Below are 12,579 nucleotides of genomic sequence, written 5' to 3' on the forward strand. Positions count from 1 at the left end.
ATAATCAACAATAGTGACTTGCTGTCCAATAGAACACTGAGGCTTATTCCTTCTATCTAACTTTGTGCCCATTGACTAAGATCTTTATCTTCCCCACCCCTATCCCCGCTTCTGGTAACTGTCACTCTGTTGTCTACTTATATGACTTTGGCTTATTTATATTCCACATATAAGTGTAATCCTATAATAAAGACCTCTCTGCCTAGCTTATGTAACTAAATATAATGTCCTCTAGGTTCATCCATGTTATTGCAAATGACAGAATTTCTTGTTCTATAAAGGCAGAATAGTGTCCCATTTCATATATATAGCACATAATTTTTACAAAATCAACCTCTACTGTTATTTCAGCATTCAGCAGGTTGTGTTATTTAATCATGTTCAAATATGGCTAGTATCAGTCTGGGCCATTTCCATTCCTTCAGTGTAAATTAAATCACTTTATATTCCAGACCCTGTGCTTGTTACGCTTTTCTGTTCATGGTACTTACCACGTTGTTAGTCATGTGTTGATTGGTGCGATTGCCTGTGTGACTTCTTTCCCTTCCACTGGGTTGTGAGTTCCAGTGGAGAAAGAAGCACATTTGTTTTGTTTATTTGTATTTTCCTAATGCTTACTACTATAACCAGCATATAGTAAGTGTTCAATAAATGTTGAATGAATGAATGAGTGAAAAAATGGATGAAATAAAAGAGCTGATTTAAGCCATTAAGCTCTGTCCTGTTCAGAGTAAATTCAAAGCATGTGAGCAACTCCTTGTGTTGAAATGGATGGCCATTTGCTGCCTCCTGTTTTTTGCATTATAAAATAAATAAATAAATAAATAAGAAGTGGATGTCCTCAGTGATGAGAATTGGGTTCCAAGGGTCTGGGGCTAGGGCAAGTGAAGGGCATCAAAGAGACCTACACAAGACACTCTGGGAATAGACAATCCCAACGATTAAACCCGAGTGCAAATCCGTTTAAGAAAGGATAAGAACAGCAAACAAACAAACAAAAAGGACAGAGCAGGTGAGACGCAAGGGCAAGACCAATTCCAAAAGGTGCAGATACAGGGTCGAGAGGCACTGTTAAGTGGACATAAAGTACTAGTGAAAACAGATCAGGAACAAAAATACGTTGAATTTAGAGATACTGGCAAGCTTGGTGACCGGCCTGAAAATTGGCATCATTAGGCATCTGGATCTAACCTCGTCTAATTTCAAACTGTCTTTGCAAACCTCATCTGGTAACTAATTTTGTGGAGTTCATGCAGTTTTCTTATGCCCTCATCCTTCTTGCTCATGTCCAAAAAAAAGTGCTCAATAACACACATTCAATTCTTTATTTTAAAAGAATAATACTTTGACATTCAAGAAAGAATAATTTGGCCTCTTCCTTGAGTTGACATGTGAGATGTTACTATTTGTAACACTCTGAGTTACAAATAGCTTTTTATCCCTTTAGTCACCAGATCTTTATTTATACTTACTAAGCAATGGGCTGTTCTCAAAAACGAGTCTTCCTAAGTAGTACGTCTGACCTTTTGACAAGTTCATAAAAAAGTACAAGGGAATTCCAAAGATGCCTGAAGCCTCTGGGGTCACTGATATTTACAAAGGTGCCCAATGGCAAGGCCAGTATTGTGAAGGAAATAACTCACTGTTGATATGGAGCGTAGGAAAACCCTGATGTCTTCCATTGCACCTCCGGAAATCAAATCAGCAATAGAATTCTTGACTTGTCATTCTCCTCAGTACTCCCATTTAATTCCTATGTAAAAAAAAAATCAAGTTATTTTTCAGTCTTTTGGGTTTCGATTCTATTTTATATCCACCTCTATATTTTCTTAAATCAATGCTTATGAAATGTTAATGTTGACATTCTCCAACTTAGTATTCCCAGCCTGCTCTCAGATTTTATCACACTTCTCCTCTTCTCTACATATAATCAAGTGTTCTGTCAAAGTTAATAATCTAACTACGTATCTTTTCAGAGCTATACTTGTATTTTATATGCATATGATATTTATCATAGCAATGCTTTTGAATTTTGATAAGAAGCTTAATCAACTAATTTTTGAGTGACCTGACTAAATTTATAATACAGTTACTTTTTAGAAAGTCTGTGACTGTAAATGGTATTTTGTCCTAAAATGTTTATTTTTTTATTTTAATATAGTCTGTCTATGGTTTACAAAACGATATTAGAAGCCACAGTCCTACCCACACACCCACACCAGAAACTAAACCTCCAACAGAAGATGAGTTACAGCAACAGGTGAGTCAACCTATGAGATGTCCTGTTAAAGGTTTACAGAGTAATAGCTGTGAAGGCCAGACAGTCAATGTTAACAGTGGGTATTTTTAAGGTTATTTGTATGATTGACCGTTTCATATGAAAGATTTGCAGTTAAAAAATAATAAAATTTTCTAATTTTAAGAATTATAATTACTTGAAAATGAATCAACACATAGTGATAGTTTTCAGAACCCCTCTCTCTTTATTTACCCAAATCCTTTTTCCACTAGCCAACTGTAAAAATAATATGCTGATTTGTAGATGACCCCATCATCAGTAGTTATTTTGTACTCCAGGACTCTGTTTTAAAGTGTAAGAGGACAAGAGGTTGAGAACATTGAGTGCCACATTTCCCATATCCAATGATATGACACTTTCTTCACGTGAGTGCTTATTTTTGCTTTCTGCAGTGCTGATTCTCTCTGCCTCTTGAAGTCTTTTCTTACCAACACTGATGTACAGTCATGGAGTCATGGTATACACTACTTTTTTTAAGCGTTTGAGCAATAGTGTTGGCTCCAAGTAATATTTCAAAGCAAACTCCAGTGTCTCAAATCAAATAATAGTTTCAATCTCTTGATTAGTTCAGTCATGGGGCTTTATTCTCATTTTGACTCCTTTCCCCTAATATTTTATTATAATATGATTATTCAAGAGTGTAATATATACTTTTCTAGTATATTTATAATAATCGGAGGAATCGTCATTCAGAGAGTTTTTTATTAAGGTTTTCTGTGTGTGATTATTCCATGTGAGTATTTGTCATGAATTGCTGATAAAATTATTCTCAAAACACATATCATTGATGCTTTCTTGGTATTAGGAGATAGGATTTATTTTGAAATTATAGTAACAAATACATTTATTTTCTAAATTTGGAGGGAAGTATGATTCTGGATTTAGTAATAACTAATCCAGAACGAATGTTTAAATAAATACCATGAACGTTTATTTAAAATCTCTACAATTTTATTTTTTATTTTTTTGAGGCATTCTTTCTCTACCACCCAGGCTGGAGTGCAGTGATATGATCTTGGCTCACTGCAACCTCTGCTTCAAGGGCCCAAGTGATCCTTCTGCCTCGGCCGCCAAAGTAGCTGGGACTACAGTAGCTGTACCACTACACCTGGCTAATTTTTCTATATTTTTTTTCAGATGGGGTCTCACTATGTTGACCAGGCTGGTCTCGAATTCCTGGCCTCAAGCGATTCACCCACCTCGACCTCCCAAAGTGCTGGGATGACAGGCGTGAGCCACTGCGCCCAGCAAAATCTCTACAATTTTAAAATAAAATCACATTTTGTTAAAGTAGGCAGAAAGGTCAAACTCACTGCTGTTCTAAAGTGGTATCAATTGTGTTCACATTCAGACATGTCATTCTGTTAACTCTCTACGAGCCCTCTCCTTTTTCAAAACCAGCTTTGAAATTGTACTGACCTAGAATATACTCTCGTTCCGAATTGCCCAGTCTATCATGATTTAGAGTGGAAAATTGTGAAAATGTCACTACTTACGTATCTACTTCTCTAACCCTCTTTTCAGATAAAATACTGGCAAATACAGTTAGATAGACATCGGTTAAAAATGTCAAAAGTCGCTGACAGGTGAGTATTTCAAGGTGTCTATATAAATTTTAAAATTTTGCATGACAATTAAAAGTGTTTAAAAATGAAAGAGAACTGTTGCGACAGGAGTGGAGACAAATAATTGAAATCATGTAAGTAAATGTGATTCTGTTTTCCTTTCTGCACATAGAAAACTTTCAAAGAACTCTTTTTGTATAGTTTAAATGACAGGATGATTATAATTGTGTTAAATGCCCAGACATCTAATCCTTGTGCAACCAAGAATCAGATAGAGAGGATGATTCTGCAGTCTAGCCTTTTCACTCCTGCTGGGAGACATGAAACTTTCCATTTATTCGTTACATTTTGGGATCTTGGAGCCTCTCTGTAAACTTACTTTCACACTAATGATGACCCTTACTGCCTGACTTCAGAATATGAATGAAACTCGAATTTTAGATATTTTCCTTTTCTTCATGGACATCTGTTCTTAATGGCATTCATATTCGTCACTTTTGGGCACTGCCAAATCCTCCCTCTCCAACTTCTTTCCCTTCTCCCTTTTTAAAATTTGTATATACATTATTTTTTTTTTGAGACGGAGTTTTGCTCTTGTTATCCAGTCTGGAGTGCAATGGCACGATCTCGGTTCACCATAACCTCCGGCTCCTGGGTTCAGGCAATTCTCCTGCCTCAGCCTCCTGAGTAGCTGGGATTACAGGCACGTGCCACCATGCCCAGCTAATTTTTTGTGTGTTTTTAGTAGACACGGGGTTTCACCATGTTGACCAGGATGGTCTCGATCTCTTGATCTCGTGATCCACCCGCCTCGGCCTCCCAAAGTGCTGGGATTACAGGCTTGAGCCACCGCGCCCAGCCTGTGTATACATTTAAAAAATGTATCAGTTGTTCTCACTTTGCATAATTCCTGTAAATACTTTTGACAAAATTTCCCTTTAAAGCCCTTCTCTAAGTTGGCTAAAATCTGTTCTGCTGTGGGTGGACTGATAACCAAAGACGGGAACTAACTGTTGGCACTGCCCTTCACACACTGACCTCTTCCATAGTGCTTCGTGTTAACCAAGGGATGTTGATTTCTACGGCCTAGGCCTGGGGAGGGATGGAATCTTTAGCCACATTTGTCTACCAGGTAGCACAATAAGTTGTTACATCCAAGTTATTGAAATGTGAAGATTGCCATTGGATTTCATTCTCTAAGCGAGCAAGGATTTTTGGGCCCACATTTTTGTATTGTTTCCTTTGCTTTGGATTGGCTGCAACCCCAGTCAGAAAACTAAAGAGCGTGGAAATGTCTTTTTCTCCCTAGTCTACTAAGTTACACGGAACAGTATTTAGAATACGACCCGTTTCTTTTGCCACCTGACCCTTCTAACCCATGGCTGTCTGATGATACCACTTTCTGGGAGCTTGAAGCAAGGTAGGTGGCATTTTATCTTTCTTGCACACATGTTGCTTTATTTCAGGGTCTTAGTGAAATGGGAAATGTTTTATTGTTGGCTAATTGTGAATGTAATTTTGTTCTTGGTCTACATTGGCCCATATCTAACATTCTTATTCAAGATAATGGCTCTTGAACCTTAGACATTTGCATTAAGATTTGCATTGCTGGAAAGACCGTCCCAAAATTGAGGTGCAAGAGTTTCAGGATGCGTTAGTCAGAGTTAGGATTTTCAGTTCTTGAAATTTGGTTCATTGCTGTTATCTTCCTGTAAAATCCACATAGCCATAAAGACTCATGTATTCAAGTAAAATGAATGCTAAAGCCATACATACTTAAGCCCAACACAAGTATGTGTTTATAAATTCAATTTCAAAACAAATGGGCTTGCCAGAAACACTGTAAGAGAAACTGGGATGACACTTACTTCCTAAGAAAAGCAAAGTACCACTGAGGACTCCCTAGTTTTTTTCGTGAGCTATATAGGGGAAGAATTACATCATTAGTCTTAACAGGGTCATGAAAATATCATGGCATATCACTTTGCAAAGAGAAGATTAGTACTCTTACACTTCTAGCAGTTCTCGAGATTGCATTTCTGGACTATCTCTTTCTTTTGCATTGACATGAATCTTAAACACTGGACATGCCCAGAACTCTTCATCCACAAGTTAAAGATTTTATAGATGAGAAAGCTGGAACCCCAAAATGTGACTCCGCTAGGATTAGGTCACATATTTAGTTGATACCAGAATCATAAACGAGTATTGAGACTTTTGGTTACCAATGCATTTTTCCTGGCACAACATACCTTTCTGACACTGTGTGGTATAGCGGTTAAGCAATGTGGGATCACACACCTGTAATCCCCACACTCTGGCAGGCTGAGGAGGGTGCATCACCTGACACCAGAAGTTCGAGACTAGCCTGGCCAATGTGATAAAATCTCATCTCTATTAAAAATATAAAAAGTGGCTGGGTATGGTAGCAGGTACCTGTAATTCCAGCTATTTGGGAGGGAGGCCGAGGTAGGAGAATTGCTTGAACCCTGGAGGCAGAGGTTGCAGTGAATCGAGATCATGCCATTGCACTCTAGTCTGGGTGACAAGAGTGAAAGTCCATCTCAAATAAAAAGAAAGAGAGAGAGAGAGTGCACACTGGGGTCAGAACATCTGGATCTTTGCCCCTTATTACTTGCCTGACATTGGCAAGTGATAACTCTGTGCCTCTCTTTCCTCATCTATAAAATAATAAGATTAATAATGCCTATCTTATAAAGTGATTAGCAAAAACTAAAAGAGAATTTATGTAAAGCACTTAGCATATAATGCTCAATAAATGTTAGACTTTATTGGCTGGGCGAAGTGGCTCACACCTGTAATCCAGCACTTTGGGAGGCCGGGGTGGGCAGATCATGAGGTCAGGAGTTTGAGACCAGTCTGGCCCACATAGTGAAACCCTGTCTCTGCTAAAAATATAAAAAATTAGCTGCGTGTGGTGGTGTGTGCCTGTAATCCCAGCTGCTCTGGAGGCTGAAGCAGGAGAATTACGTAAACCTGGGAGGTGAAGGTTGCAGTGAACCAAGATTGCGCCATTGCCCTCCAGCCTGGGCAACAGTGCGAGACTCCATCTCCACACACACACACACACACACACACACACATAAACAGAACCAAAGACAAAAACCACGTGATTATCTCAATAGATGCAGAGAAGGCCTTTGACAAAATTCAACAGCCTTTATGCTAAAAACTCTCAATAAACTAGGTATCGATGGAATGCAAAAGCTATTTACGACAAACCAACAGCCAATATCATACTGAATGAGCAAACACTGGAAGCATTCCCTTTGAGATCTGGCACTAGACAAGGATGCCCTCTCTTACCACTCCTATTCAATATAGTATTGGAAGTTCTAGCCAGAGCAATCAGGCAAGAAAAAGAAATAAAGCATATTCAATTAGGAAAGGAGGACGTCAAATTGTCTCTATTTGCAGACGACATGATTGTATATTTAGAAGACCCCATTTTATCAGCCCAAAATCTCATTAAACTGATAAGCAACTTCAGCAAAGTCTCAGGATATAAAATCAATGTGCAAAAATCACAAGCATTCGTCTACACCGATAACAGACTTAAAGAGAGCCAAATCAAGAACAAACTGCCATTCACAATTGCTACAAAGAGAATAAAATACCTAGGAATACAACTAACAAGGAACATAAGGGACCTCTTCAAGGAGAGCTACAAACCACTGCTCAAGGAAATAAGAGGACATAAACAGATGGAGAAACATTCCATGCTCATGGTTAGGAAGATCAAGTTATGAAAAGGGCCATACTTCCCGAAGTAATTTATGGATTCAGTGCTATCCCCATCAAGCTACCTATGACCCTCTTCACAGAACTGGAAAAAACCACCTTAAACTTCATATTTTAAGGGGAATGTAATAACAAAAAAATGGGAATTCTAATGAAACGAATGTATTTGCCTTTGTTTTATCTTCTATAGCAAAGAACCGAGCCAACAGAGGGTAAAACGATGGGGTTTTGGCATGGACGAGGCATTGAAAGACCCAGTTGGGAGAGAACAGTTCCTTAAATTTCTAGAGTCAGAATTCAGCTCAGAAAATTTAAGGTAAGACACATTGCTTGGATCGTATACGCCAGGGAAACACTGTCTGTGATGTGTCTGATTATTTTGTAGGTAATAGCTCGATTCTTCTTCTACCAACATAATGATGTTATGAACCCACTGAATTTCTGTCACCTAATGAAGGGGAAAAAGATGAGCAAGGCAAAGGCTGCCCAGCATATCCATTTCTTATAACTTATTTTTACACTGTCTCTGTGTCTCCAGAGGTTTTCACTATACAAATTTGGTGACTTTGAAATGGACTCTATAAAGAAATGCAGTACAGAGAACCATGTTTGGCAAAGTGGAGACTGGCCAGTAACATGAAGTTCCATTAAAATGTCACCTCTTTGTCAGTGTTGCTTATCTCTGTATATCGCTTCTCAAGCAAGTTAGAGAAGAGACTGGGCAGCTATATCAAATAACTTGAAACCAAACTATTGGGCTGTCTCATTCTCTTTGCACATTTAAATAATAGCCACAGGGCAATTGAGAGCAGCACAGCATTGAGCTGTGCGTGAGACAGGGACAGCCATTCTGCCCATCTGTTGTAAACATCATCCTTACATATTTTTTAAATTAGCTAACATAAGGAGGATCTGAAAATTGCATTTTTAAATATAAGACATTAGAGTGGATTTTAATAGCTCGATAACTTTCCACTATGTAAGACTGTTTTCCTGTGAGCTCTTTCATTCATCACTCTTTTGAAACCTGATGCCCAATTTTTCCTTTTCCACGACTTACGCAGTCCTGTAAACTTCATTTGCTGAAAGGTCTCAGCATTCATTTATTTTCATTGGAACTAGGTAGTGCCAGGCGTTGTCACATTCTTTTTAGGAGATTCCACAGGTAGCAATCCCAAACCATTCAGAAAGATGTATGCTGACACCTGTCACATGGATGGAGCAAGATGATGGCAGACAGAACCTGGAGGGGTTTAACTCTCCGTGTGTGCCTAGCATGGATTGCTGGCATGCAGCTTCCTATTTTCCTTCCAATTTATGGGAACCCTTCCTACCTGGGCTTTTGCAAGATCTTGCTGCTAAAGTTGCTAAAGTTCTTTATTGAGCCTACTAATAACGTTTTCTATATTGAGGTCACATTGTCAGGTGCAAGAATGCATTAATAGGCTAGGCGTGGGGGCTCACACCTGTGATCCCAGCACTTTGGGAGCCGAGGCAGGTGGATCTCTTGAGGCCAGGAATTTGAGATCAGCCTGGTCAACGTGGCAAACTCCATCTCTACAAGAAATGAAAACAAAAATTAACTGGGCTTGGTGGCACACACCTGTAGTCACAGCTACTGGGGAGGCTGAGGAATGAGAATCACTTAAACCCAGGAAGTAGAGGTTGCAGTGAGCTGAGATTACACCACTGCATTCCAGCCTGGGCAACAGAGCAAGACTGTCTCAATAAATAAATAAATGAATGAATAAATAATGCATTAAAAATAAAGCAGAAATAAAGAATACTTTAGGCATTTTAGTGGCTGGGGAGATGGATTTTCTTCTCATGCTCTAAGTTTTTGAAAATATGCTGATATCATTTGTATCATGATGAGTAAATAAACAAGTAATAAGCATTACCAGCCTCACCTAGCCAAATAAAAGCATCTCTTTCTCTCATTAAAATTACAGTCAATTGGTGAATACAGACAAGAAAACAAATCATATTGCAAAATCATGGGTGTTTAGGTGGGAGAAGCACAGAGGATGCCTAATCCAGAGTTAGAGATCAGCAGAGAGATACTAAGAGAAATCGCTTCTAGGCTGAGAGCTGCACAATGGGGAGGAGATAAATGGGCAAAACAGGGAGACAGAAGATGCTTTTAGAAAAAGAATAGCATGTGGATTCTAGGTTTCAAGCATGAATTGAATTACTGCCAATTTCTAGTTCAAGCTTTAATCGTTTATCTTAATCATTCAGTGCTGTACTATCTTATGTATATACACGCATTATATATACACACACATAATATATACATATATATTTTAGTATCTAATGTGTGCCTATCATGTTTCCTTAGGAAGTATAGACAGGTAGATAAACGAAAGATGTAGATTGGATTAATTCTTGAATACCTACAAGACATCAGAATATATTTTCTATTTACTACTTTTAAGTATGCTCTGTTATATTTTGCATTCATTATTTCTGATCATCACACATGTAACCACCAAAACAAACACGAAATGTGAACAGTGCCTCATTTTTTAGATGAGAAAAGTATGGCTGAGAAAGGGTAAGCTGAGAAAGTGTGGCCAAGGAGGTCAGATTGCATGTAAGTGGCATTCTTGGTTTTCTTCAAACCAGTACCAAACTGCTGTCCCCTGCTCCCCAAATCTGAGCCCTACTCTGCTTTGTGTCACACACTGAAGGAGGCAAAACGGTCCAGTGGTCAACAGGGTTGTTAATAGCACTTAAAATAAAATAACTTTCTGTGCAGCAAGAGTGTGTCACTCATCTGAGCATTTCTTTCAAATGCTTCTTGATAACTACTTATGCTTCAGATAAACCCTCTGCTCTTTGAAATTCTAAAATGTATTTCAACATTCATTTTTTTCAGGCAAAACATATAGCATAGAGCAAGTGCTAAGAAAATGTAGTAATATGAGTTTTTATCTTTGAATGCCTAAAAATATGCCAGGTACTTTTCAGTGCCTTCTATATAATTTATATCATTAGTTTAAGTTAATGGAATTAATTTAATCAACGAATTCAATGGAAACCAATTAATCCAATGGAAACCCAGTGAAATAAGCACTATCATCCCATTTTACTGATGAGGTAATCAAGAATCAAAGACATTAAAAATAGTTTCTTAGGTTCCAGCTAGCATGAAATAAAGGATATGGGATTTTTTTTAAAGAGAGATGGGATCTACACTACACACTGGGGTCTATTGGGGGGAATAGGGGAGGGACAGCGTGGAGGGGGGGAGCTAGGGAGGGATAGCCTGGGGAGAAATGCCAAATGTGGGCAAAGGGGAGGAAGGCAGCAAAACACACTGCCATGTGTGTACCTATGCAAATATCTTGCATGTTCTGCACATGTACCCCAAAACCTAAAATGCAATATAAAAAAAAGAGAGAGATGGGATCTTTGATACCCAGGCTGCAGTTCAGTGGCACTGTCATATCTCACTGATCCTCCCACCTCAGCCTCCTGAGTAGCTAGGACCACAGGTGCATGCCACTGCACCCAGCTCCTCCATTCCATTAAGCTATTACAATAATTACAGTAATGGTGACAATAAGAAAGACAGTGATGATGGCAGCTGTGAGCCTGTCCTCTGTTGCCGATTTTCTGGGGGCAAACCTCAGCTGTGACACTAATAGTGAACAAACTTAAATAAGCAGCTTAATCTTCATATGCTCAGTCTCCTCTTCTCTAAATGAGGGAAATAATAGAACTTGCTTTATAGAGTTACTGTGGGAATTAAATGAGTTAATAGAGGTGGATCACTTAGAGCAGCTCCTGCACCTACGTAGCAGTGTAGGTGTGGTTATTAACCTACAACCCTTGTTTGTTTTATGCTTATTTCCAGGCCCATTTCAGATGTCACTGGATTTATTATAGCTTTTTCTAGATCCCCTTTTCCGGTCCAGCACTTGCCCCAGCAGAGAGGCTTTTTTCCCACTTGGCATTCCCTGACTGTCTAGTTTGTTCTCTTCCTAGAGAGTCATTCATGTGCTTCCTAGTATTATGGTCATTTAAATAATTTATCTCTTTTGGGGGTTGTTGGGGATGGAGTCTCTCTCTGTCACCAGGGTGGAGTGCAGTAGCGCGATCTTGGCTCACTGCAACCTCTGTCTCCTGAGTTCAAGCGATTCTCCTGCCTCAGTCTCCTGAGTACCTGGGATTACAGGTGTGCACCATCACGCCCAGCTAATTTTTTTTTTTTTTTTGTATTTTTAGTAGAGTTGGGGTTTCACCATGTTGGCCAGGATGATCGATCTCTTGACCTCCGCCCACCTCATCCTCTCAAAGTGCTGGGATTACAGGCGTTCGCCACTGTGCCTGGCCTAAACGGTTTATCTTTACTCATTCTTTGGAGACAGAGAGTGTCTTGATTTATGTGTTCAAAGTGTGCTGGAATGAACTTGACTGAGCATTTATTAATTTCAACATTCCTGCTCCCTTGGATTACAAATAGGATTCCTATTAGAGTGCACAGTGTCTAAATCTGTGGGGTTTTTCTTTTTTTCATTTTGTTTTGTTTGAGACAGAGTCTCGCTCTGTTGCCAGGTGCCAGGCTGGAGTGCAATGGCACAATCTCGGCTCACTGCAACCTCCGCCTCCTGGGTTCAAGCAATTCTCCTGCCTCAGCCTCCCGAGTAGCTGGGATTACAGGCACGCACCACCACACCCAGCTAATTTTTGTATTTTTAGTAGAGATGGGGTTTCACCATGTTGGCCAGGATGGTCTCGATCTCTTGACCTGGTGATTCGCCTGCCTCGGCCTCCCAAAGTGCTGAGATTACAGGCTTGAGCCACCGCGCCCGGCCTAAATCTGTGTTTTAAGAGGGAATGGTCTTGAGCCTTCCTTTCTAAAAGTCGTGGTGTTCGTTTCCTGTTTAAGGCATTGTCCAAGTTAGATCACCCTCTGTTACACACATCTGTAAGAAAACAAAATCT

At 39.3% G+C, this 12,579-nt stretch overlaps 1 protein-coding gene across 20 annotated transcripts in view; it reads left to right on the plus strand.

Moving 5' to 3' along the window:
- RGS7 (regulator of G protein signaling 7) overlaps positions 1 to 12,579 on the plus strand; it is a 548,216-nt gene that overhangs the window by 505,006 nt on the left and 30,631 nt on the right. For all 20 annotated transcript variants that reach the window (XM_078357252.1, XM_078357254.1, XM_078357255.1 and 17 more), the window contains 4 exons: positions 2,162 to 2,260; positions 3,824 to 3,885; positions 5,174 to 5,284; positions 7,817 to 7,942. In XM_078357252.1, the coding sequence (XP_078213378.1) occupies positions 2,162 to 2,260; positions 3,824 to 3,885; positions 5,174 to 5,284; positions 7,817 to 7,942 (398 nt within the window). The remainder of the gene's footprint in view (positions 1 to 2,161; positions 2,261 to 3,823; positions 3,886 to 5,173; positions 5,285 to 7,816; positions 7,943 to 12,579) is intronic.

Source organism: Callithrix jacchus, chromosome 19 (assembly GCF_049354715.1).
Source record: "Callithrix jacchus isolate 240 chromosome 19, calJac240_pri, whole genome shotgun sequence".
Lineage (NCBI taxonomy): Eukaryota > Metazoa > Chordata > Mammalia > Primates > Cebidae > Callithrix > Callithrix jacchus.